General features: G+C 39.0%; 1 protein-coding gene across 1 annotated transcript in view; it reads right to left on the bottom strand.

Annotated features, from left to right (window-relative positions):
- LOC111865391 (protein furry) overlaps positions 1-24,271 on the bottom strand; it is a 284,199-nt gene that overhangs the window by 238,209 nt on the left and 21,719 nt on the right. Inside the window, exons 15-23 of the mRNA XM_023853369.2 lie at positions 22,735-22,963; positions 19,807-20,015; positions 18,050-18,356; positions 16,716-16,905; positions 15,805-15,981; positions 10,021-10,191; positions 8,238-8,387; positions 7,344-7,513; positions 6,083-6,354 (exon numbers count right to left, since the gene is read on the bottom strand). Of these exons, the coding sequence (XP_023709137.1) occupies positions 6,083-6,354; positions 7,344-7,513; positions 8,238-8,387; positions 10,021-10,191; positions 15,805-15,981; positions 16,716-16,905; positions 18,050-18,356; positions 19,807-20,015; positions 22,735-22,963 (1,875 nt within the window). The remainder of the gene's footprint in view (positions 1-6,082; positions 6,355-7,343; positions 7,514-8,237; positions 8,388-10,020; positions 10,192-15,804; positions 15,982-16,715; positions 16,906-18,049; positions 18,357-19,806; positions 20,016-22,734; positions 22,964-24,271) is intronic.

Raw genomic sequence — 24,271 nt, 5'->3', positions numbered from 1 at the left:
TTTTCTTCTATTTGTCCTCTTCTCTTTTCATATTCAAAATATCTGTCAATTCAGTTTCCTTTCTGCATTCACTGCTAAGCTGTCTCCCTTACTTTCATTGTTTTTCATGCGATGACATAAAAACATTCTCTCTCCACTTCCTCTCACCAGATTCTCTCTCCACTTCCTCTCACCAGTTTCTCTCTCTTTCTCTCTCTCTCTCTCTGCAATACACAAAGCAATTTCCTCATAAAACATATTCTCCATTCAACCCCAAGCAGCAGACCACGGAATGTTGTTCTGTTATTCAAAACAAGTTGTCATCTAACTATATAAAAAAATGATTCATTCAATTCTCTGTGGTGAGGGTATTCACTCATGATATGGAACCAGACTATTCTAATTATCACTACAAGGTCTGCTACTTAGGTCTGTGAAATTCTCTATCACCACCACCATATTCCTCTCCAGTATTGAGCCAACTGAGACCTGTTATGGATATCACAAAACCAGATCATTCCACCACTTCCAAAGCCCTTCCTAAACTTCTTTTTTCATTTCACTGCATTTTAAGATCTCTGAACAAGGTATAAGGTAGCCTCACCTTTCTGTGGTATACCCTGTTTTCACTATAGAGATTATGGCACTCAAATTAACAGCTGTAAAATCAGTACTGGCAGAAATTCTAGCACACATAGCAGCTTGTCCAGAGGCTTAAAGGAAGCAACCCTGCATCTGGAATTCTACTCCCTGGCTGGCAAACAATTGGTGGCACTTCTAATTGCTTTCACAGTAATACATACACAGAGCAATTTCAATATGGCTTATATCCTCATACTCTGCTACCAGCTACATCTGAGTCTCTATATCCCATGCATTTCACATCTCTTTTGTTAGCACTCTCTAGTCATTCATCAGTGATCTGTCAGTATAAGGTAAAAAAAAAAGTAAAGGCATAACAGGCCATGGAGCCCCATAGGGTTGTGAGATGTTAGTGTTCCCACATTTTCTAAACAATCGACTCACAGATGGCAGTAAGATTGTCAGCCTTATGCGGCGGGGGCTGCTCTTTACCCCCATGAACATTCCAAGAATATTCCTGGCACTCATTTCTGTTAGAGGCTGAGTCGACCTCAGGGCCATAGTGTGGATGGAAAGATTAGTTAATTGAAAAAAATCCAATGACCTCATTGGGATTTGATCCCATGACCTTCTGGCTTGTAGCATGGTGACTCAACCAACTAAGGTACTGGGAGTAATAATAGGACTGTTTCACGCAACAAGCAGAAACAACATCCATACCAACCTGATATCTGTAACTTCCCTCATCTTGAATGCATATAAACCTTGACTATAAATGTATTGTACCTACACAACTATACTAATTACAGAATTTTGTTTGCTGACTACTATCTCTGATAATAAGGAGGGGATGGTCACACATCTCAAATTTCCATTTGGAAGATCCCTTCTTCAAATCCTAAGATTAATGTTTCAGTAGAGAGAGGCAAATATCAGAAGAGGCTCTTCTAAACTGAGTGACAAGATTTGCCAAGGACAATTTGAATCTGTGTGATCTTATGCAAAAATTCTGGAATGATTTTTTAAGGAGTGGAGGGGGGTAACTAGAGATAAAAACAGTGAATTTGAATTACATTTTTCACATGCCATTATATCTAAGCACTGATTCCTACTGTCCTGCCATCTATTCAAGAAATTCTGCTACTCACCATTTTGGAAGAAGTTGAGTCAGTTCTTAATTTAACCTTTAAGTGATGGGACATTTAAATTCCGGTAGTGGTAGCGGGACGGAGTTAATTTAAATGCCCGCCACTGTAGAGTAATAAAAATTGTAATCATGTTACTCAAAATGCTGTGATTTCTACAATTTTTGTGATAAACGAACGAAATAAACGCTGCTTTTATCCTGAAAGAATATAGAATCAGATATTGTAATTTACAGGTTTTAGAATCTGTAAAAATTTTTGCACTGATTCCAAAAAAAAAATTCCCAATTTTGAATATCTGTCCACAAATATGCAGAAAGTTTCTGCACAAAACATTTCTCCAGTATAAATGCATGCTGATGACGTACTCTCTTCCTGTGTCTCATCCTTCAAAGGGGGGGGGGAGGAAGATAATGTTTGTCCTCCACATTCTCCAGTCATGTCGTAACCTTTCTACTATTGCACGAGTGGGCGCAAGTCTTATCGTAATTTATACTTCAGAAACATTGCCTCTTTATATCTCGGACTAGCCACACAGAGCGGCCTCTCAATCTCATCTTCTTCCATGCAAAATGGAGCTATGTTGGATAGTTCAAATTGCAATGTTTTATAAGCGTTATGATTCTGTTTACATTTCGGACTAAACACACAGAGCTACTGTTCTTGGAATGCCTTTCAGTCTCGTCTGTAATGCATTCTGAATTGGTGTAATTTATGAGCGGCTTATTGCATGCGAAATGGGGCCATGGTGGATACTTGAAATTGTGATGTTTTTAAGCGATGAGATTAGAATTGTCCTTCAGAAACCCTGACTGTGCATTTATTGAACTAACCAAACAGAGATACTGTTCTCAGCATAGCCATGCACTACCAGAACGTTCTAGCCTAGCGCGTTGTGTTGTGAATAAAACATCGCAATTTGAACTAGCCAGCATGACCTCGTTTCACTTAGAAGAAGACGAAATTGAGAAGCAGCTGATTATTGACACCGATTCAGACTGTGGTACAGAATATTCTGATAGTGGCGAGGAAATAACGGGCTCAGAACCCGAAGTCGATGAAGACCCATCATCTTCATCAGCAACCTGGGGACCAGCACACCAGCATGGCAGGAGGCGTGTGAATAATTATTCCGGTGGAGCTGTGGGGTTAAATATTAATGAAACTCCACACGTAAATGAGGATTCCACCCCTTTCTGTGTTTTCATGCTATACTTCGCAGGGATTATCCGTCTGCTGGCGGAAGAGACTGAAGAAAGGTGACATTCGTGTTAGGGTGAGACAGAACTTGACAGCGCTAGTTTGAAAGGACAAACATGACGTTTACATGCTGACAAATATGCACTCTCCTCCAGCAGAAGGCAGTTTCTGTGATGAGCATGGAAATGCCATCAAGCCAGCAACTGTTGCTAACTACAACAAGCACATGGGTTATGTCGACAAAGCGGACAGAATGGCAAACAGTTATAGCATCTGTCGTCGAACCTGGAAATGGACAAATAAATTATTTTTCCATCTCCTGGATCTGACGATTCTGAACAGTTATATCCTGTTGTCATCCTGTGGCGCGAAATTGTCACACAGAGAATTTCGTCTCGCCCTTGTGCGGAACATGCTGGAGCATGCTGGAAGGGGCCCTCAACGGCCCAGGGGTCGAACCCCTGCCGTTTCATCGGGGTCACTTCGAATAGAGGAGGCCAAACAACAGCACTGGCCGACTTCCTCTACTTCGAAATTGAGGTGTTGAGTGTGCTTTTCGCGTGGGAAACGAAGAACCGTCCGGATAAAGTGCGTGAAGTGTGATGTGGGACTTTGCATTTCCGGATGTTTCCAAGATTTCCACACGAAGCCAACATTCCGTTAGACGACGCAGGTGGGAAGAGAGACAACTTATAAAGCTGGTGACCAAAAATCATGTAAGTAGAAAAAGAATTTATGACTTAAAATTATATTTTAAAAAGCTGGCCGCACGCGTGGACTGCGCGACGACATATGGCGTCATTCGTCCCCTTGACTTTATTTTCATGACGCCATATGGTGTCGCTCGGCTCTTAAAGGTTAAATAATTTCTAGAAATCTCTTTCCAATTACAATACTGTTGTTTTGGAAACAAAAGGCCACTGTACAGCAAATATGGATAATACAAAGTGTTAAGAATCAATGGAAATTTGTCCTTGGCAAAAAAAATTCCTTTAATGAGGCATCTGAGTGAAAACCATTACTGCAACTTGCCAGGTAAATACTGTGGTGTTTGTTCTGAGTCCCACATCTTGGGCACTACAGCTATGAAATATGCAGCAACAATGCAAGTTCTTCTGCAGCTACACAAACCCTCATTCCTCTGCTTTCACAGATCATGTCAGAAAAGTAAATGACTCAGTTTGCAATGTGATATCTCAAATGGACAAAGCATGCTTCATCTTCCACTAAGATTTGGTTATTTATATAAGAAGAGAACCAAATGTTCTAGTAGCTAAAATATTACTCTCAAACACTGTTTTTAACATTCCATGTGTTTCTGCATTTGTCTTTGCCAGTTTGACGAAGAATTTGAAAAGAAAATTGCTTTTCCACATCAGCCAACTCTCACAATAGACAAAACTGCAGGAATAAAGTCAGCAAAACTGTCACAGATGCCATTTTGAGCAGACCTCTGTAGTTTGAAATCTTGTAACTCTGAATGACATCAGCCCTCAATACAGAGTGTCCACATTTTTGATGTTTCAAGTTATCACATTTTCTTAACCATGACATATATATATTGTAAACGTGTTTGGGAGTAGGTACTTCCATGGTAACGCAATAACAGTGGGCCATTGCGTAGGAACTGCACAATCAACGAAGCAGTGTTTCCCCAGAGATGAACAACAGACGGCCCGTTGAGTAACAACGGATGAGACGAAACACATTACCAGTGTATAAACAGCGTTCCCAAAGCAACGGATTGCCGAACACATGAGATCAAACCTTGGCAAGGGGTGTCCTCTACTGAGTCCGCAGAACACCTACATAAGCCGAGAGCTACAGACAGCAACAACACAGTTGAAACCTAGTCACCATACAAGACAGTTGAAAGATAGCCACCGCAGAATACAGTTAAGTGATAACAATTGTAAGGTGTGTAAGACTGAGTGTCCAATAAAGATTCGCTGAATCTGAGACCCACATGAAGTTTTTTGTTGCGTGACATACCCAACCAGTGACAATATATATATATATCAAACAAAGAAAGCCTAAAATCATAGCCTGTTCTTAGAATTTGTGTTCGTAAAGTTCCACATGTGCAGCTCCTGTAACACAGCACACATGAAGACAGCATTCTCTTGTGGCACAATGATTCTTCTTCCACACCCCACCCCTTTAGAGTCCACCATAATGAGAATGACTGAAATTCGTAACTGCAAAAACGTTTCATTTTCCACAACTAGAAGAAGTATAAATTTTCCTCAAACATGGCGTACTGCCCTCTTTTCAGCAGTTTTGTTCAAGTTGTTCAAAATGAAAAATTTCAAGGTTGTTGGATGGATAGTAGTAGTCCTGCCTCTTGGGTTCCCAGATTTCACATCTTTTGGCTTTCCTTTTTTGGGGTACATGTACAAAGTGCAGTTTAAAAAGCAGATGGAGAAGCAGACAGTGTTAAAATATCAAAATATAAGATTACAGCAGTTACTGAAACTATGATGTCAGAAATGCTCAAATATGTTTGTCATCTCAATATCTACTGCTTTACATGAAATGAACATGTGAAAATTTTATTAAAGCAAATTTTAAGTGTGTGTCATTACTTCTGTATTTGTTTTACTTAATTATGCATCATTACTTATTTACTCACGGATCTGAGCCCTTCTTGAGGAGCCAATTCTGCAGCTACTCAAGAATTTCCCAGCATTTTATGAAACCTGAAGGTTCATTACTGTGTTCACAAGAGCCCTCCACTGGTCCCTATCCTGAGCCAGATAAATCCAATCCATCCTATCTTATCTCTCTAAGACCCATTTTAATACTGTCCACCCACATATGCTTTGGTCTTCCCAGTGGTCTCCTTCCTTCTGGCTTTCCCACTGATATCCTATATGCAGTCATCTCCCCCATTCGTGCTACATGCCCTGCCCACCTCATCCTCCTCGACTTGATCATTGTAATTACACTTGGAGAAAAGTACAGGTTATGAAGCTCCCAATCATGCATCATACTTATGAAAACGACACTCTACATTAGTACAAGTCACAAAACAAGCAACAGTCATCCTACTGATGACAGAACTTCCAGAAAACAATTAACAACACTGACTGCACAGAAGAACTACAAACCTTCAGCTTACAAAGACTAGTCTATTATAACAGAACAGACAATAATAGCAGATGATCAATTCTTACCTTCTCATCATGCGAGGCCAACAGCATATCAAGCCAAGGATAGAATAATCCATCCTCTGCCAAACCCTGTGGATTGAAGCATGGCCCACAGCAGAGCAGAGCACTCATGGCCTGCAGAGCTGATAGCTGAAGTTCTGAGCATGGCCGCTCATCAGCTTCCAGAGCAGATATTGGGTGACCAAGTGGCCGGCCAAATCGTCCACTCCATCCAGCAAACACAGTGAACAGGTTGCGACGCACATCTCTCTTCAAGAGTGTGACACAAGTTTCCACTGAAATTCAATGATACACCATTTCAACTTCAGTATTCTTTTTATTTGTAAACTACGTGTACATGAGTAGGAAACCAGTTGCATAAAGCAGATTTTATATTTTACTAATCAGTAGTAAAAGACATTAAGATATGTCCAGCTACTGTGTGAATATTTTGTAAAAAGCTTTCAATAAAATTGCCTATAATTTTAACTTAATTTTCTACATAAGTTCTCAATTAAAACACTAAATTGTAAATGTTCTCATTTTTGAACTCATGTTCTCTCTTGGGGGAGGGGGGCCAAAAAGTGATCCAAAATAAATTAAACCTGAGAAGACAACTAGGCCATCCTTGAGGTATTAAACTTTCTAGAATGTGGAAATACATCTCACTTCAAAGGTAAATTAAAAATACAATATACTCTATATTATCTGGTTTGCATATTAACCACAGAATATCCAGAACCCTGTATTCATTGATAAAAAGTTCAAGTAATGATATGTGCTGAGCATGACAGCAATGTGTATCACGGAAGCTTAAAATAATTTGCAGAAGACTGTATTTTCAATTTTATTGTTTTACTGCTTTTTTTACCTGCAGGCCTATTATCACCAAACAAAGATCACTTTCTCCTATGTGAAAGATATTTGTCTCATTTTTGGTAACCAGTTGCATGACCAGTAAGTGATAATTAAGTGATTTTCAGGGTTTAATGCAGCATGGATTGTGGATATTTTCAGATTTTTCGATTATCCATTGATTTTAAATATCTGGGCTACTTCTAACCTCCATTATTGTGGAAAATCAAGAGTTCACTGCATGGCTTTCACAGCCAGCACTGCATTTATCAGATATCTGTACTCACACCTAGACCACTGACCACAGTGTATAAGCATGAACTCACACTAATACATCCGGTTACAAGCAACATAGTAGCTTCCCTGCCCCTTCTCCCACCAAGCACCCACATGCGCATGACAATTACGTAAATGCCTTGTAAAATCTTACATGAAAAACTCTTGATCATCTTGCGAATAAAGTTGCAGAAGTGCAATTTGATGTCCCTTATAGCTGAAACCTCTTTGTCTGCTTCATTCTCGAGGTACAAACGAGCACCATCAATATACTCAACAAATGTTGGATGAAGAGACTGCGTATCTCTATCCAAGACACAAGGGCTGTAATCAAAATAATGTATGCCTCAGTGTTAGGCAGTCCTTAGCATGCTCCACATATTTGGTACTGTCAACAGAAATATGAATTTATGTGAGAGAATAGCGCCGGTCTTCAAGTATCTATCACTATGGTACAATATCATATGGTGCAGGTCTCATCAAAAGGTGTTCAAACTCTGTGCGATTCCAGCACTACTAAGAAACATTTCTGGTCTCATATTTACTGGACCCTCTTGATGTACAACATTTGAAAACACTTTCCAAATTTATGGCAAAAATATATTTAAATAGTGGATTATTGAATTTTTCGTACACCATGGGATATTATTACATATGGTGTACATATACAAAACAAACTCCACGGTTCTAGTCCGCAAGCAAACTATACCGACCAAGTGACCGCCACTAGTTGGCGAAGTTGGTGCCAACTTTAGCAGATAGAGGGTGTTGCATGGTCAGTGCAACAAGTCCCCATGGCAGTCCCCAGTCCTAGACTGCAGCCACTATTTCCTTGAAATAGCTCATCAATTATCCTCATGAGGCTAACTGGACCCCATTCCATACCCACTACTTCTCAGAAAATTTGATAGTGCTGGTAATCAAACCCAGACCACTGCATCTGTAGCCAAGAACTCTGATCATTAGACCACAGAAGTGGTCGATGTACATATAAAGCAAGCAAATAAACATCATACTACATACAACCGGTTTAACTCAGAAGCCTTACCTGATACCAAATGTGCCATACTCTGCCACAAGTTCAAAAACTCTGACTAACTGCAGTCTCAAGGCATCACGTCGTCGCCTACGTCTCATATTTTCTTGCTTTCTGTCAACAGCTTCACGGATATATATCACCAGTTCCTCCATCAGATCCCTGAAAAGAATGAAAATGTTAACAACAGTCATCCCATTCTTTGCTCTGTAGAACGTGCAAATATGGAAATGTATGCCTCATAAACATTGTGTCCTACAGTATTTTTAATACAAGTAGCAGACTCATACAATATCTGTATAGCTGGAATAATTACTTCTCTTATTTATTGATGTATATGGGGTTAGTAATATTTGGAAGTTGAAAATACATACAACTGAGCCATTAGCATCTCAGCCTAGCCTGTCTGATGATGAAATGGCTATTGGAAAGTCGAAAAGGTATAAATTGAAATACACAGTGTGACAATTAAGTTCCCAAATTGACACTATTACAGTAATAATACAAATGCCATCTATCGGGGATGAATGGGACTAGTTAGAGAGAACATTTACTTATATGATATTTACTTTTTTTTATTGCTAGTGGGGTGGGACTGCGGCCACTTCTGGCCTATTGTACCAGCCCCAGATTATAGGTGAGGGTGATTGAGGTGGAATGAAGATTGGCAGGGGAAACCGAAGTACTCAGAGAAAACCTGCCTTGGCGCCACTTTGTCCATCACAAATCCAACTTGACCAGACCTGGGATTGAACCCAGGCTGCAGCAATGGGAAGCCGCTTGAGCTATTGCGAGGCCCTATATGGTACGTAAGTTTCAACTTGTTTTGTTGATGCCCATGAGGATTACATTTGTGTAGGTAAAGGTAGTTTTTTTGTCATGTTAAAGGTTTCAAAATGGAAAAAAGAGCCGCGATTAAGTTTTCTGTAAAATTAATTGCTGCTCTTTGTTCCATTTTGAAAACTCTGAAATGTTTCAGATTTTTGAAATGTAGAAAGGTGCATATGGTGAACAATTTTTATTCAGAAAAGTGTGTTTGAATGGCACAAAAGGTTAAAAATTGCTCAGAAAGTATGAATGCAAAAATCTTGGGCAAAAACAATGTTGACTGCATTTTTTAATGCTAATGGTATCATGCATCATGAATTTGTGCCAGAAAAACAGACTGTAAACAGTAAATTTTATAAAGAGATCATTAAGAGATTTACAGCTCAAGTTCATCACATTAGGCCAGAATTTCAGGAAGTGGGTCCTGGTAACTTCTGCACAACAATACACCAGCACATTCTTTGGCCAGTTTCTCCGAGTTTTCGGCAAAACGAAAGATCCCCATGTTATCCCATCCATCCTACACCCGATTTAGTGTCCGCTGACTTTCTTTTTAATTAAAAATGTGATGAAAGGGACAAGATTTGAGACTGTTTCATCAACCCAGCAGACTGTGACGAGAACTGAAGGCGATGCAGGAAGAAGCGTTTTCTCAGACATTCGATTCATTGTATGAGCAATGTAAACATTGTGCAGAAGTGGGCAAGGGCTATATTGAGTGTTGGGATTAATAAATATTTTTTATCTTTCTTGTGTTGTTTTTATGGCCTCAGTTTGGGAACTTAATTTCCACTGTGTATACTGATTAAATTCTGGCAGAACTGATTCAAGCAGGGGGTGAAACATTACATGCTGAGATCCATAAATTCATTAATTCTACCTGGAATATGGAAAAATAGTTTTAGCCGTGGAAGGAGTCTATTACTCTGCCTACATACAACAAGTATTATCATCGTGTATTACTTACTTAAGAGCCTCCGAGTTCACTTTGCCAAGAGCATGTACCGCAGCATCCCTCACATCAACAGTTTCACAGCGCAACAGAGGAACTACCAACTTGTACAGTCCTGTTGGCGACACATTGCCTCCAGGGGACTTGTTGTCATTGCGCTCAGTTGACAGACTGTCTGGAGATGAGCTGTAAAACAAAATATATCATCTGAACAAAGTGCTCTTCAGTTCATTTACTGACTGCTGAATGTGTATAGGTATTCTGTAGCAAAGGTGACCAGCTGACATGTATCTGATGACCAAATGTTCATAATAGAACGTGAAAAAAGGCAATGGCCCATTTCTATATTTCTGGGCTAGTAATACTCGTAATAGTCATAGCATTATTAATTTATTGAGTACATAAGCAGAAATGTTATCATTTTTATGTGATCAAATAAGTGCAGAAAAGAGAGACAATATAAGACAGTGAAATATTACAGCATACTTGAAAAACATGCTGGACAAATTCAAAATCCTTTACCAAAATTCCATAAAAAAAGAGGAAAAGAAAAACATGTGATCATTTATTCATAATTTCAATCAAACTTATGAAAAGGTAATAAAATACAATATTTTAATGAAAATAAACCGAAAAATAAATCAACTGACATCATACCAAATAAAAACAAACTCTGTGATTTCAGGCCACAAGCAAACTATACCGACCAAAAGACCTCCGCTTGTCAGCGAAGTTTAGTGCCAACTTTTGCAGATAAAGGGTGTTGCGTGGTCAGCGTAATGAATCCCCACAGCTGTAATTTCGGTTTTCTAGACCGGAGCCGCTATTTCCTTGAAATAGCACCTCAATTATCATCACGAAGATGAGTGGACACTGTTCCAGACCCACTACTTCTCCGAAAAAAATCTGGTAGAGCCGGGAATCGAACCCAGACATCTGGATCTGTAGCCAGAAACGCTGACCACTAGACCACAGAGGCTGTCACTGCTATCAAACCAGAACACATCAATAATAAAGCCTTAAATAAAACATAGTTAACAAATGAAAAAACAGCTAAACCTTTAGAGAACAATGTTCTTTAATCAGGGACTGATATGGCAGAAGTTAATGTCTCTCAATGACACAGAGGCCAAATCCAAAACTGAATGAAACTTGAAATTGTTTATCAGAATCCAAGTGCATCTCAGGTTGTAAGATCACCCTCTCACCTGCTGTATTTTTGCCGGTTCTTGGACTGAGGAACAGCCATGAGACCTAAAGACTGTGTGTAGAGCACCAGATTCTCAATTGAATCACTCAGTAAATTCGTCTTCACTGATGATCCACAATCCTGCACACTTTAAATCAATATATGGCCAGAAGTAAAAACTGACATGATGCCTGTTAAGTATAAGCATCCATGTGATGATGTAAACAGAATGCCACAATATGGCATGGCAAATGAAATTGAGTACAACATTACTGACGCAACGAGGAACATACATATTTTTTCCAATGACACAAACACTGCCACAGTGAAAACACACCAATAATTAGTGTTTCACCAACACTTGGAAGTACAATCGTCAGAAGAAACAATTCCCTTCTCCCACCATTCAGCAAACTGATGACACAAACTTCAGAACAGCAAAGCCAAAGTATCAGCACCACCATCAACAATCCAATGCCTCACATTTCCAACACAAGCCTTGAAAGCCACAACAAACCGCAACATAAAATGTGACTTCACCATAGTACACCCTAAAAGATCTTGTTCAATGGGTGCATAAACCTGTTGCATACACACACTGTATAGGCCATTCACGAGTTCAGGAAATTTAAGATCAAAATATCCTTGTAGGATTTTAGGTACTCACGCAAGTGGTTATGAAGCGTTATAACTTTGGGAATATACTGCCATGTAGTGTCCCCAAAATCGACCAAAGCTTCCAAGGAACAAGTTGCCTCCATCTCCAGGGTCAAAAAATAAACCAAGCAAGAAACCATTGTGAATGTAAGTGACAACCAGAACTCTGCTGGTTGCTTGCTTGGCTTATTCTTTGACCACGAAGATGGAGACAACTTGTTTCTCTGAAATGTCAGTTGACTTTAAACTACACAGCTCTATATACACTTCAAAATATCCTTGGTTATAGAACATATGAATATCCTTCAAAATACTCATTTACAAAACTGTTGATGACAAATAAATTAGCCTTACATGAGCAAACACACAAAATCTCTGAATGATGACTTCATAAAATATGCAATAATCAAAATAAAGCAACATAAGCAAAGGAACAAGCCTAATTGTGACATATATCCTGCTTCAAAACTCACACAATACATGAAAACTAAACAGTTATCAAAGGAACATGAACTGGTGCAATAAAAATGCAAGTGATATCAATTACAAACATTAACAATCTATTCTTAATTACTCTTACGCCTTGAATGGTGGCTGTCTATGTACCACTTCATCATAATGACCAATGTCTTTCATTTACTACTCTTACAGAAAACTGTTCTCTTCTCTTCCAGAACAGTCATATACTGAAATACATACACTGATAGAAAGAGGAAGAGAAGAGAAAAGAACAGAAAACTGTACAAAGATTATACAAAACGCAGTTCACAATTGTGAAATAAGCCACTCATTTTATTGGTAAAGGTAAAGATGAAGCTATTCCTCTACTTAATTACACAATTAAGCACCGCATCATGAAGGCATATGAAAAAGAGAAGGTACAGCTCCACCATTCTTAACCTTGGCACTAGTTGGAGGTGACTGGTCACCTTCAAGCCCCAACCACTCTACCCCTGGGGATACGGCCCCCGGTACCCAATGGATAGCAAGTTAGGTGAACCTCAGAGCCAGTCTGGATGCTAAGGAGAAGAATCTCTTGCTTCTGCCAGGAATTGAACCCATAATCCATCCCATAGTCTAGTAACTATAATGACTGAGCTATAGAGTTTTAGTAATTACTACAATTTTGCTAACCCATACTGATATGTTAAGTCTACTATGGTCATATGTTGTGGGCACCATCCTATATTATACACTATGATGCCATTATTTTTTAACAAAAGCCATCTTTTGAAAAGAATAATGTTTTCTAAGTTGGATGTCATTTCATTTCTGAGTATCAGAGAGTAGTACAAAATACATTCTGATAAGCAATGTTTTCTAAGTCACAAATTAGAATAAAAAATATTTACACTGATTTACAGGAAAAATTTGGGAATTAGAAAAATGAATGTCATTCTGAAAATCCCATTAATCTAACAATTACTATAACAGTAGTTTAGCTATAAGGAAATTTAAGACAGGAAAAAGCATTAAGTTTGGCACTAAGATCCACATCAGAAAAAGAATTATTTTCAATGAAATTCAGCAAAAAAAAAATACATTTTCCTTATAAAATACTGAAATTCTTCCTGCCATACCTCATGCATATTTGAGATGGCAATGTACAAGTATAATAATTTCACTGTGAAAAAAGTAGGTCACAATTCACTGATGGGCTTTGGAAAGATACAACAGGGACTTAAAGATGGTTTGAGCCAAGTTAAAACATGAAAAATAAGGTCAGATAAAAAGTAGTGGCAACACCTCTATAGTCCTGAAATTACTTTATTACCGGAGGTAAACACACTTACATTCCTTCAATATAATCACCCCCCATGTGTACCACCTTCTGCCAAATTTGCAGAAGGCGTCGTACACCGTGAGCATGTCCACTTCTCTTGATGTCCAGCAGTGACTGCCCTACGGCATGAATAATCTCCTCTCTTGTGTTGTAACGTGTCCCTCGCAGTGGTTCTTTCATTTTGGCAAAGAGATCATAATCACATGGACTCATATCAGGTGAGTATGGCGGATGTTGCAGTATCTCCCATCGCCAGCGGCGAAGGAGATCCTTGACAGCATCAGCAGTATGAGCCCTTGCATTGTCTTGAAGGATGATGGGGTTCGTTGCCAACAAGTGTTGTCGCTTTCTCCTGAGTGCTGGATGAAGATGATTATGCAGGAAATTGCAGTAGTAGGTAGCGTTTACTGTCTGTCATTGAGGTACAGTGTGGTGCAGTGTCACTCCATCAATGTCATATGCCACAATGAACATCGCCTTCACATTACTCTGTGTAGGGAGCACTTTCTTTGCATGAGGAGAGGCAGGATGCTTCCATTCATTTGATTGTCACTTCAAGTGTAGTTCGTAAGAGCAAGCCCAAGTTTCATCCAGAGTGACAATCTTTCCAAGGAAGTTGTCACCTTCCCTCTGGTACCCGTCCAACAAGTCCTGTGCAATTTCGTAACGTTGCCATTGCTGCACCTCAGACATTGTATTGGGTACCCAATGAGCTGCAATTTTGCAGTATCCAAGAATATCATGCAGAATGTGGAGAACGGTTTTGTGACATACGCCTACCTCAGCAGCTAACTCCCACGCAGCCCATCGACGATCAACATCCAGCAAAGAAGTAACAAGCTGAATTGTGTGGTTGTCAACATGGGGTCGTCCTGAAAGACGGCTGTCCTGAATGGCATCCCTCACTTCACAGAACAATTTCTCCCACTGTGCCACTGCGCAATATGGCAAAGCAGCATCACCACATGCTTCTCGCCGTCCCTGATAACAGTTTTGTGCACTGCGACCTCATGCAACTTCAATTTTTATCCAGGAACTTTGTTCTTAATGTTATATTTTAGCGTCCTGTTGCACTGATTTATGTCCATGATTTATTCCAGCCGTCTTACAGTGCATACACTCAACCACTTCACTCTTCACTCCCGCACTACATGTTTCGGCACAAAGGTGCCATCTTCAGGTGCTTTTTGATTTATGCTAAACTACNCTCCGAGAGAAGAAGATAGGTGTCACTAGCGTATTGAGATTCGACGTAGGGATAAAAAATCCTGAACAGTTTTAATATTTTTAATATTAATATTTATCACTATATATGATGAACATATATTTTAGTTATTTTAGTATGAAGACGGCAAGGCATGCAGTGAAGTAGTTTAGCGTAAATCAAAAAGCACCTGAAGATGGCACCTTTGTGCCAAAACATGTAGTGCGGGAGTGAAGAGTGAAGTGGTTGAGTGTATGCACTGTAAGACGGCTGGAATAAATCATGAACTTTGTTCTTGTTTCGTAAACATGTTGTTAGGGTGGCTGAACTGGGCTCCTGCACCTCAAGACGATGCACAATGCAATTCAATGAAACACAGCCAGAGCCACTCACTGCAATACTTCAACTGAACTTCTGCTATCAGCTACAGACGGCGCTAGTGCCACTTGACACACATCTTTCACGTTACAGCTAAGTTGCCACTACCTTTATCCAGCCCTTGTATAATACAGGTTCTCTTTCATAATACGTTTCCCATTTCATGCAAAAAGACCAAAGAACCTGGTTATATTCATAATAAAGGAGTAAAATGATGCAAATTGCTTCAAACTACAGTAGCAATTATCATATTATTATCATATGACAGTAACTGCATTATCCATTACTAATGAAGCTCACAAACTCCTTTACCTGATAAACAAAAGAAAGAAGTGCCGACAAAAAGCAAATACGAGTAAAATAAGCAGTGCAAATAGATACTAGTGTACCATGTGAAACACTAAAGCAAACAGTGCGGCTGCATTACTGTAAATAACAAAACCCTTTAGTTAATATGTACAGAGCTAGCATAACTAAAAACATCTGATGGTCCTACTTTCAAAAGTATCAACAATGCAGAGCACACATTAAAATTTCTATAGCCTATGATTAGTGCAGCACTTGAAGCATTTAATTATCAACACGTACCTCAGACTAAGATCCGGAGATGCACATCTTACCACAGGGCTTGGAACAGGAGGCACAACTCGGAATGCAAATGTCACGTAATTCTTCCATACATGCATGTAAATATCCCTTTCATTAACTGGTTTCCTTACAGTAGCTGAACCCCTCAGTAAAGAAGCTCTGTTATCATTCACAGGCCTGTATTAAAAGAAAAATAATATATATCACAAAATAAAGTTATGTAAGAACACATACAACTAGGCTAACAGAATTTATTCTCTCGTACACACCACTCATTGTGAACTAAACATACTAAAGCAGAAGATTTCAATTAAACTGACATATTTATTCAGAGAATACTTCTATCCAAGCATATTTAAGACATACTGTAACATGAGAACTCTGTTGCTAAAGGGATTTAAAAGAAGAAGGAAAATTTGTTAACACATCATTTCTTTTTTAATTTAAACTAATGTACAAAGCAAAGTTTTCCCTGTGCTTACTTAAGTAAGCACCATGTCATGAAAATGCATGGTGAAACAGAGGAACAGCTCCACACCTCAGTTGCTTTACCCTGAGGAAAGAGCCTCTGGAACGCATTAGGCAAGACACTGGGTGGACACAGGGCACTTTGGAGAAGAGAAAAATCCCCTACCCTTATCAGAAACCAAATCTTGATTGCTTGGCTGTCCCACAGCCTGTCACTATAACAACTGACATATCACCACTCAGCTACTGTATAGTAACAACATGGAATGAGAAATAACCTCTAAACCAGACATCATATGGCATGTAAACTTAGTACATCACATTAAAATATCAAGGATGATATTACTGATGCAACATGTAGTACACATGGAGGAGATAAAAGGTGTATAAGTAATTTTGGCTGATAAAAAAATAGGGAAGAATTCCACTGTGTTGATACTTACGTTGGGTCAACAACTGTAAAGAGAGTATTTATTCTGCCATACACAACTGGCCAGGAATGCATAACAGCAGATGGACAGAGGGTAAGAACACGACCTCTTTCCAGAAATCCAAACAAACAGGTACTCCAAGGATCAACGCCATTCAGATTTAAAGATGAAGAACTTTTGGTGCTGTTTTCATCCTGGAAACCTGTAGGATAAAGAAGAGTGGTCACTAACTGATTCTATTATATTGTTTTAATGTTTCATTTCAAACATATGAGATTCTTGTCAGTACATCACCTAAGACAATGAACTTCATTGTGCAAACTTCTTCTGTTTTCAGATACTCATATTTACTTCATTATCTTTCCATTAACTTCAAGACCAGAAACATCCAGTTTATAAAAAAACTTATATAATTAAATTACATATACAAATGTGGATCACAACAAAGCTATTATTTCTACAACTTAGGATATTTATAAATAAATAAATATTACACACTATAGGTTCAGTATAACTCTGTACATGTCTCTGGATGGTCTACATTACATGGCAGACAGGTAGATACAAATATAACATGACAACAAACCAAATACAAACATGCAAGTCTTAGTTTAGAGGGAGTGGGTGTTCTCCAAGTTTTCCATTTTCTTCCTGCTAATCATCATCCCACCATTACTTCAAACTCAACTACCACCACCCACTGAGATACACAACAGCTCTGCCTGTAGAGTACATTATCACATCTTTGACCTTGAATTTTTGGGATTTATCTCTGACAGAGCACTCATTTGCCTACAGAGTAAGAATGTTATGTACTCATCTAAAGTAAAAGTAAAGTAAAGGTATCCCTTTAACAGGCCATGGAGGCCCATGGAGTTGTGAGATGTTGAGACTCCCACATTTGGCTCGCAGATGGCGGTGAAGTTGTCAGCCTTATGCGCTGGCTGCCCTTTATCCCTAGGAATATTCCTGTTACTCATTTCCATTAGAGGCTGAGTCGACCCCAGGGCCATAGTTTGGCTGGAAGAAGTAGGTAAATTTTAAAAAATCCACCTCATCAGGATTTGATCCCATGACCTTCCGCTTTGTAGCATAGTGCCCCAACCAACTACCATACCATGTGCCCCATATACACACTCATCTCATAAAAAAAATCAATACAAAACATGTGTGAAATAAAAATGAAAACCTTGAATTTTATCATCTGACCAGCAGTATTCAATTTATCATTCTTCATGCCCAACCAGTACAAGCTGGAATAATTTAAAGCTAGAAAAAACATAAAAAGTTGACATCAACCAGTATCCTGACTTAGCATAAAAGTTTCTGGGCCTCAAAAGAATTACCTGCAGTCCACACACATGAGCTGCGGTCTGCGATCCACTGCAGGTCTATATTGGAGACGGAAAGTGCAGCAGCCTTTTCAGCAGGTGGAAGCATTCCCAGACATTTTTCCATGACTTGCGGACAGCAGCGGTCTATTACATCAATAACTGGCTGATCATCTACAGAGCATCCCAAGCTTCTGATCAATGTCTTCACCTCCCGCAAAATATGGACGGACAAACGGCGTGGGTACAGACGACAATTACACAACATAACAAGGGCAAATCCTTCCACAAGATGGAAGACATTTGAGACAGGTTCCATTTTCTGTAAAACAATTATATGTTATGTAGACTACTCTACACTGACACAAACATCTTACAGTTTAAAATGAAAGTTTCAAACACCACACTTACTTACATATTTTCTTCTCTCGGTGTGACAGTAACAATCAATTTAATTTTCTATTTCATAAAAGGCAAGGTAAAAAAATGGAGGTGCAAACAACAGGATGACACCAAAGAGTCCTATTCATCAAACAAGGGAACCACGACATGATAGACACTCAACTTCCTTTACAGAGAGGCAGTATAAAGAACATGAACCAAACTGATTCTAAATTTTAACACAGTGTTTTTAAACCACACTTGTAAATAAACTAATATAATAATTTATAAATATTTTAATATATTCATGCACATCGCTGTAGATGTTAAAGGATCACATTTTATATTCATGACATTGTAATGATATTTGTATGTATGTAATGATATTGACCAATCAAATTGTAATGGTAGTTTCCGCTTGTACTGATATATCCTTCTGAAGATGGTGTCTCAGACCGAAACATGTCAAGGATGAAAGATTAAAACGAGAGAAAGAAAAAAGCTTTAATCAATCAACTGGATAGAGTTGACAGCCTTTTATAATATCATTTCCAAATTCTTAAATATTGTCACTTTTTAAGGATTATTAGCTCTTTCTACATTGTGATTTTGTCAGGAATTCTGTTGATGAGCCAAGAAAACTTACTTAGTCTTTATTGTGTTTACTTCTAGATCAACCTTGTGGGTTCTTATTGGTATTTACGTTTTTACTGCATAAATTATCATTATCAGCAGAGGCCAGAAGTTGGTTACATCCCACTTAATTTCAATTCCTCATGATATTCTTTGACATTCATAATGGAATGTTCTAAAGTGAAGTGGAAAAGAATGGTAAGAATGCAACTTCTATACACATCTCATATGAATATAAAACATTGTAATTAAATTCAAGATGTTACAAAGATATCATGAGGGAATGTACATTGATATAAGTAACTAATACAATAACGAGAATGATATATATATATAATGGACCAGCAAACAAAAATACTATAAAAAGCAAAATCTTTAAATTCCATATAAAATTACAGCAAATTATTACAATGGTATGTACATAAACACGCACAAGAATGCATGCACACACGCACAAAACTTTTATTACTAAAATATGACAAAATTTATACAAGGCCTAAATTATATATGAATTGTGTAATGTTAGGGTTAAATTATAATTTCTCAAAGCACATGCTGTACTGTACTGTACTGTACTGTTTCCATTTATAATGAAAACAACACTGAAATCATGTGTTTAATCACATAATTTAAATTATCTTACCAAAATATAAATATAAAAGAACAAAATAAAACTGACATGACAGTAAATAATTTAAGAATTTGAAAAACAAAATGCAACTGAGAAAGGAAACTTTTACATAAAAATCTCCACTCACTTGTACATGTTCAGTCTTTCTAGCTGCTTGCGTATCTCGATTCCCTCCACGGGCTCCATCAGCTCCTGGTGCATCTTTTGATCCACGTAACGAATTTGGAGTTAAAGCATTCTTCCAGCTCGTAAGTAACTGCAGCAACATACGTAACCCATTGTCCACCAACTGCGGGAATGTATCTTGAACATCTCGAGCAAGAAATTGTGTAAATCCTGAAAAAAAAAATAGCGAAGCTTCACCACAGGTATATAAAACGAAATGTCTAACACATCTCTGGCTTAAAAAAAAACTCTGTATACAGGAAAATTAAGACTAACTGAAGGCCCAACACCTCAATCCATGCATTTTCAAGATGATCCAACCTCATATATGTACCTTCAAGGGTATCTTGATGTCATTTATGAATTTTCAAAAGTTCCACAACTCTATCTCTGGATGTATAACAACACCAACCAAGCAAGTATGACTAATGCTTCAGCTTATTTAACAGGACAGTGTCAACTACTGAAATAATGCAGCATCTCAATCATGGAACAGCAAGATGATCATGAAAGATGAGTACATAAAGAACACGAAGGAGGCAGTCATGACCTATTTCAACGTACTATCCCAGCCACAAGGAGAAATTGAGAGAAATCTTGAGAAAACCTCAGTCATGACATTCAGTAAGACACCTGAGATTCAAACTGTGTACCTCCAAAACCTCATATCTAGAACAGTACTATCAGTACTACAAGTCTTCCAACCACAAATACTCACCTCTGAGTTCAAGAAATTTTTTCATTCTCTCATGATCCAGTGGCATGCTGCACCTTGCATTGTAAATAAAATGCAAAGAAGTAACTACCTTTTTCCTGTGTCATCTCACAATGAAAGGTGATACAACTGTCGACATAGAAAATTCTTTCCATATCAAGGTAACAGTTAAGTAAATTAACAGTAAATGTATGAAGGTATTCACTATGTCTCCTTACATTGGGAGCCGGGATAGCGTAGTCAGTAAAGTGACTGGTTATGGGCTGGACGACTGAGGGGTTGGAGTTCGAGTCCCAGTAGGGTCAAGAACTACCTCTTCTCCATGTCATCCGGACCAATTCTGTGGTTCACCCAACCTCCTATCCAATGGGTACCAGGGACTCCTTCCCCAGGGGGTAAAGCGGCCAGGGCATGAAGATGACCATTCACCTCCAAGTAGTGGCGAGGTCAAGAAAATGTGGGTCTATACAGCCACTCCCTCCAAATGCCTTCATGGTGTAGTGCTTAATTAGTTAAGCACATGGCTAACTTTACCTTTTTTATGTCTTCTTACTTAAAATATGAAGTGATATATTGATGAGCATAGCAAATTCTAAAATGGGAATAGTACAACTATAAATTAAGTAGTCTAAGGATAGTTCAAATATATATACTGCATTACACATTCTGAGTCTCGTAACAAAAATCAAGCTCTATATAAATGGGATAGATAAGAAGTATTGTTTAGAAAGTTCACAGCATAGACTATAACCATGCCATGCCTTTTGTGCACATTCCTGAAGGACCTTTACATTAAGTTCAGAGATTATACGTGGGGCAATCTAAAAGTTTCCGAAATTTGAATTCTGCACGCGAATGGTTATGAGTACATTGAAATACCGCTAGGTGTCTCCTCACACATCCTTCTTGAATCAGTGTGGCAAGCAGCATCAGGTTAAGTGGCTGGGTTTATTGTTGGTGAAAGTATTTCCATTGTTCTGTTTCCGTGAGTTTGCGGTTTTGCGATGGCTGACCTGAGAGAGCAGCGTGTCTGTATAAAGTTTTGTTTCAAACTTGGGAAAACCACTGCAGAAACGCACCAAATGTTGAAGCGAGCTTTTGTTGAAAACAGTTTAGGCCAGACACAAACTTACAACTGGTATAAGCGTTTTAAAAATGGCCGAACATTGCCTGATGATGACGATCATTCAGGACAGCTGTCAACGGGCAAAACACCAGAAAATGTCACGAAAGCTAGGGATCTGATTCTGCAAGATCGTAGACTGACCATCCAAGACTTCTGTAACACCTTGGGACTAAGTTATGGTACATGTCAACGAATTTTGTCAGAGGAACTGAACATGAGGAGGATTGCGGCGAAGTTTGTGCCACGACTGCTTCAAAATGAACAGAAGCAGCATCGCTTGGAAGTCTGCAGGGAACTTCAGCAACAGCTTCAAGAGGATCCAAACTTTCTTTCAAAGGTTGTCACTGGTGATGAAAGTTGGGTTTATGGCTATGGCCCTGACAGCAAGCAGCAATCGTCGCAATGGAACAGCCCTTCTTCACCTCGGCCAAAAAAAGCTCGACAAGTCAAGAGCAACATTTAGTCCACGTTGATCTGTTTTTTGATATTGACGGGATTGTTCATAAGGAGTTCGTCCCTCCTGGTCAGACAGTCAATAAAGAGTTCTATTGCAATGTTCTAAGGCATTTGAGGGAGAACATGAGGAGAAAACATCCAGCGAAGTGACGCACGAATGACTGGGTACTCCACCATGACAACGCACGACCGCATACGGCTTACACTGTGCAGGAATTTTTGGCTAAAAACAAGATGGCAGTTGTTCCCCACCCACCATACTCGCCAGACTTAGCTCCATGCAACTTCTTTCTCTTCCCCAAGATGAAAATCAAGTTGAAGGGGCAAAGATTTGATACAGTTGAGGAAATTCAAGCAGAAACGCAGACGGTACTAAACACCCTAACAAAGAAAGACTTCCAGGATGCATTTGAAAAGTGGCAGAAATGTTGGGATCCGTGTATGCGCTCCCAAGGGGACTGCGTTCAAGGTGATGGCGCAGAATAAGATCTAGGTAAGATGTAATAGTTTTTATTAATATATTTCGGGAACTTTTGGACTGCACCAGGTATTACAAAATCTGCCACTTCATCCAGCCCTAACATAATACTCACCATATATAACATCCTGCCTCCAATCTGGAAAATCCATAACTAATGTTTGTAAGCTCTGATATGCCAACCCTCTTAATTCTTCATCCATGTGAACTGTTAATCTTGCCAAAAGATCGACTAGTTCAGCACCAGTCATCCCATCCGGTATGACTCGAGGAACAGCTGCAACACACGTTCTAAAAAGATCTATGCGTGGCTTTCGTTCACCAGTCAACATTTCATCGGGTTCCTGTAAGGGAACAGAACATGACACCTCTTATCATCATCATGATCATCATATTTTTATAAGCGTGTATCCTTAACCATTCTCCATGAAGAAAAGGTAATTTCAATTACAATTATTATTTTAACAATCACTGATCCCTGCACAACTTGCTACCAAAATACTGCTAAACTCAGCTGGGCAGCATGAGGGCGAATGTCTTAATAATTATTTGGGCCCTCACATGATTCATCAGAAGACTAAACTGAAACTGAATTGTGCAGCATGTTGAGGCCCCATGATGTCTTTATTATCTTTGCTTGTAGATATAAGAAGTTGACTGGGCGACAGTAACACAGTACCACAGTATAGGATCAAATCTTACATCAGATGCAGGCCGTGCCATAGCTAAAGCGGTTAGTCCCCACCATCGGGGGCCGGGTTTGATCCAGGGCCTGGTCAGTGGGATTTGTGGTGGACAAAGTGGCGCTGGGGCAGGTTTTCTCCAAGTATTTCGGTTCACCCTTGTCAATCTTCATTCCACCAAATTCTCCATCACCCGGGGCAAGTACAATAGGCCATTCAGTGGCTGACATGGCGAGCGGACCCAGCTGGACNCCCCCCCCCCCACTATGCAAATACATCAGATGCGGGCACAACATGGTCCCAATTCAAGACCCTTAATACTGAAAAGCTCAACAGAGCCTTTTAAAGAGCATCATAATTCACCAGAATTGTTATTATCACTGTTGTTGTTGTTGTTAGTTAAGTGTTTTTTCAGGTTCTATTTTTTTAAAAGCAGACATGTTCCTTGGACTATCCAGTGCTTACCTGTAACTGGCTTTATTATTAACTTAAATATATAAACTGAACTGAATTATTATTACAAAGAAACACGTGGTAGTGTAGTTCAATGAGGCATTATGCTATAAGCTGGAAGGTCGTGGATTCAAGTCCTGATTAGGTGGATATTTTTTAATTTACCTAATCTTTCCAGCCGCACTATGGCCTTGGTGTCGACTCAGCCTCTAGCAGAAGAGTACCAGGAATCTTCCTGGGGGGTAAAGAACGGCCAGCATGTAAGGCTGACAACCTCAACCTCATCTGTGAGTTGACTGTCTAGAGAAAATATGGGAGCCTCGACATCTCACAACCCCATGGGCCTTCACGGCCTGTTTACAGGCTTTACCTTACGCCTATTTAAGGTTTCTTTGGGGAGCAGTGGATCTGAACACTAAATTGAAGAATAACTTAAATGGAGGAAATTTAGCACTGAAATAATGGACCTGGAATCACCAAAATATAGCATTAAATGAGAAGAACCATAAATAGAGG

Source organism: Cryptotermes secundus, unplaced genomic scaffold (assembly GCF_002891405.2).
Source record: "Cryptotermes secundus unplaced genomic scaffold, Csec_1.0 scaffold295, whole genome shotgun sequence".
Lineage (NCBI taxonomy): Eukaryota > Metazoa > Arthropoda > Insecta > Blattodea > Kalotermitidae > Cryptotermes > Cryptotermes secundus.
The sequence above is the reverse complement of the archived record's forward strand: the minus strand, read 5'-3'. Positions and strand labels throughout refer to the sequence as shown.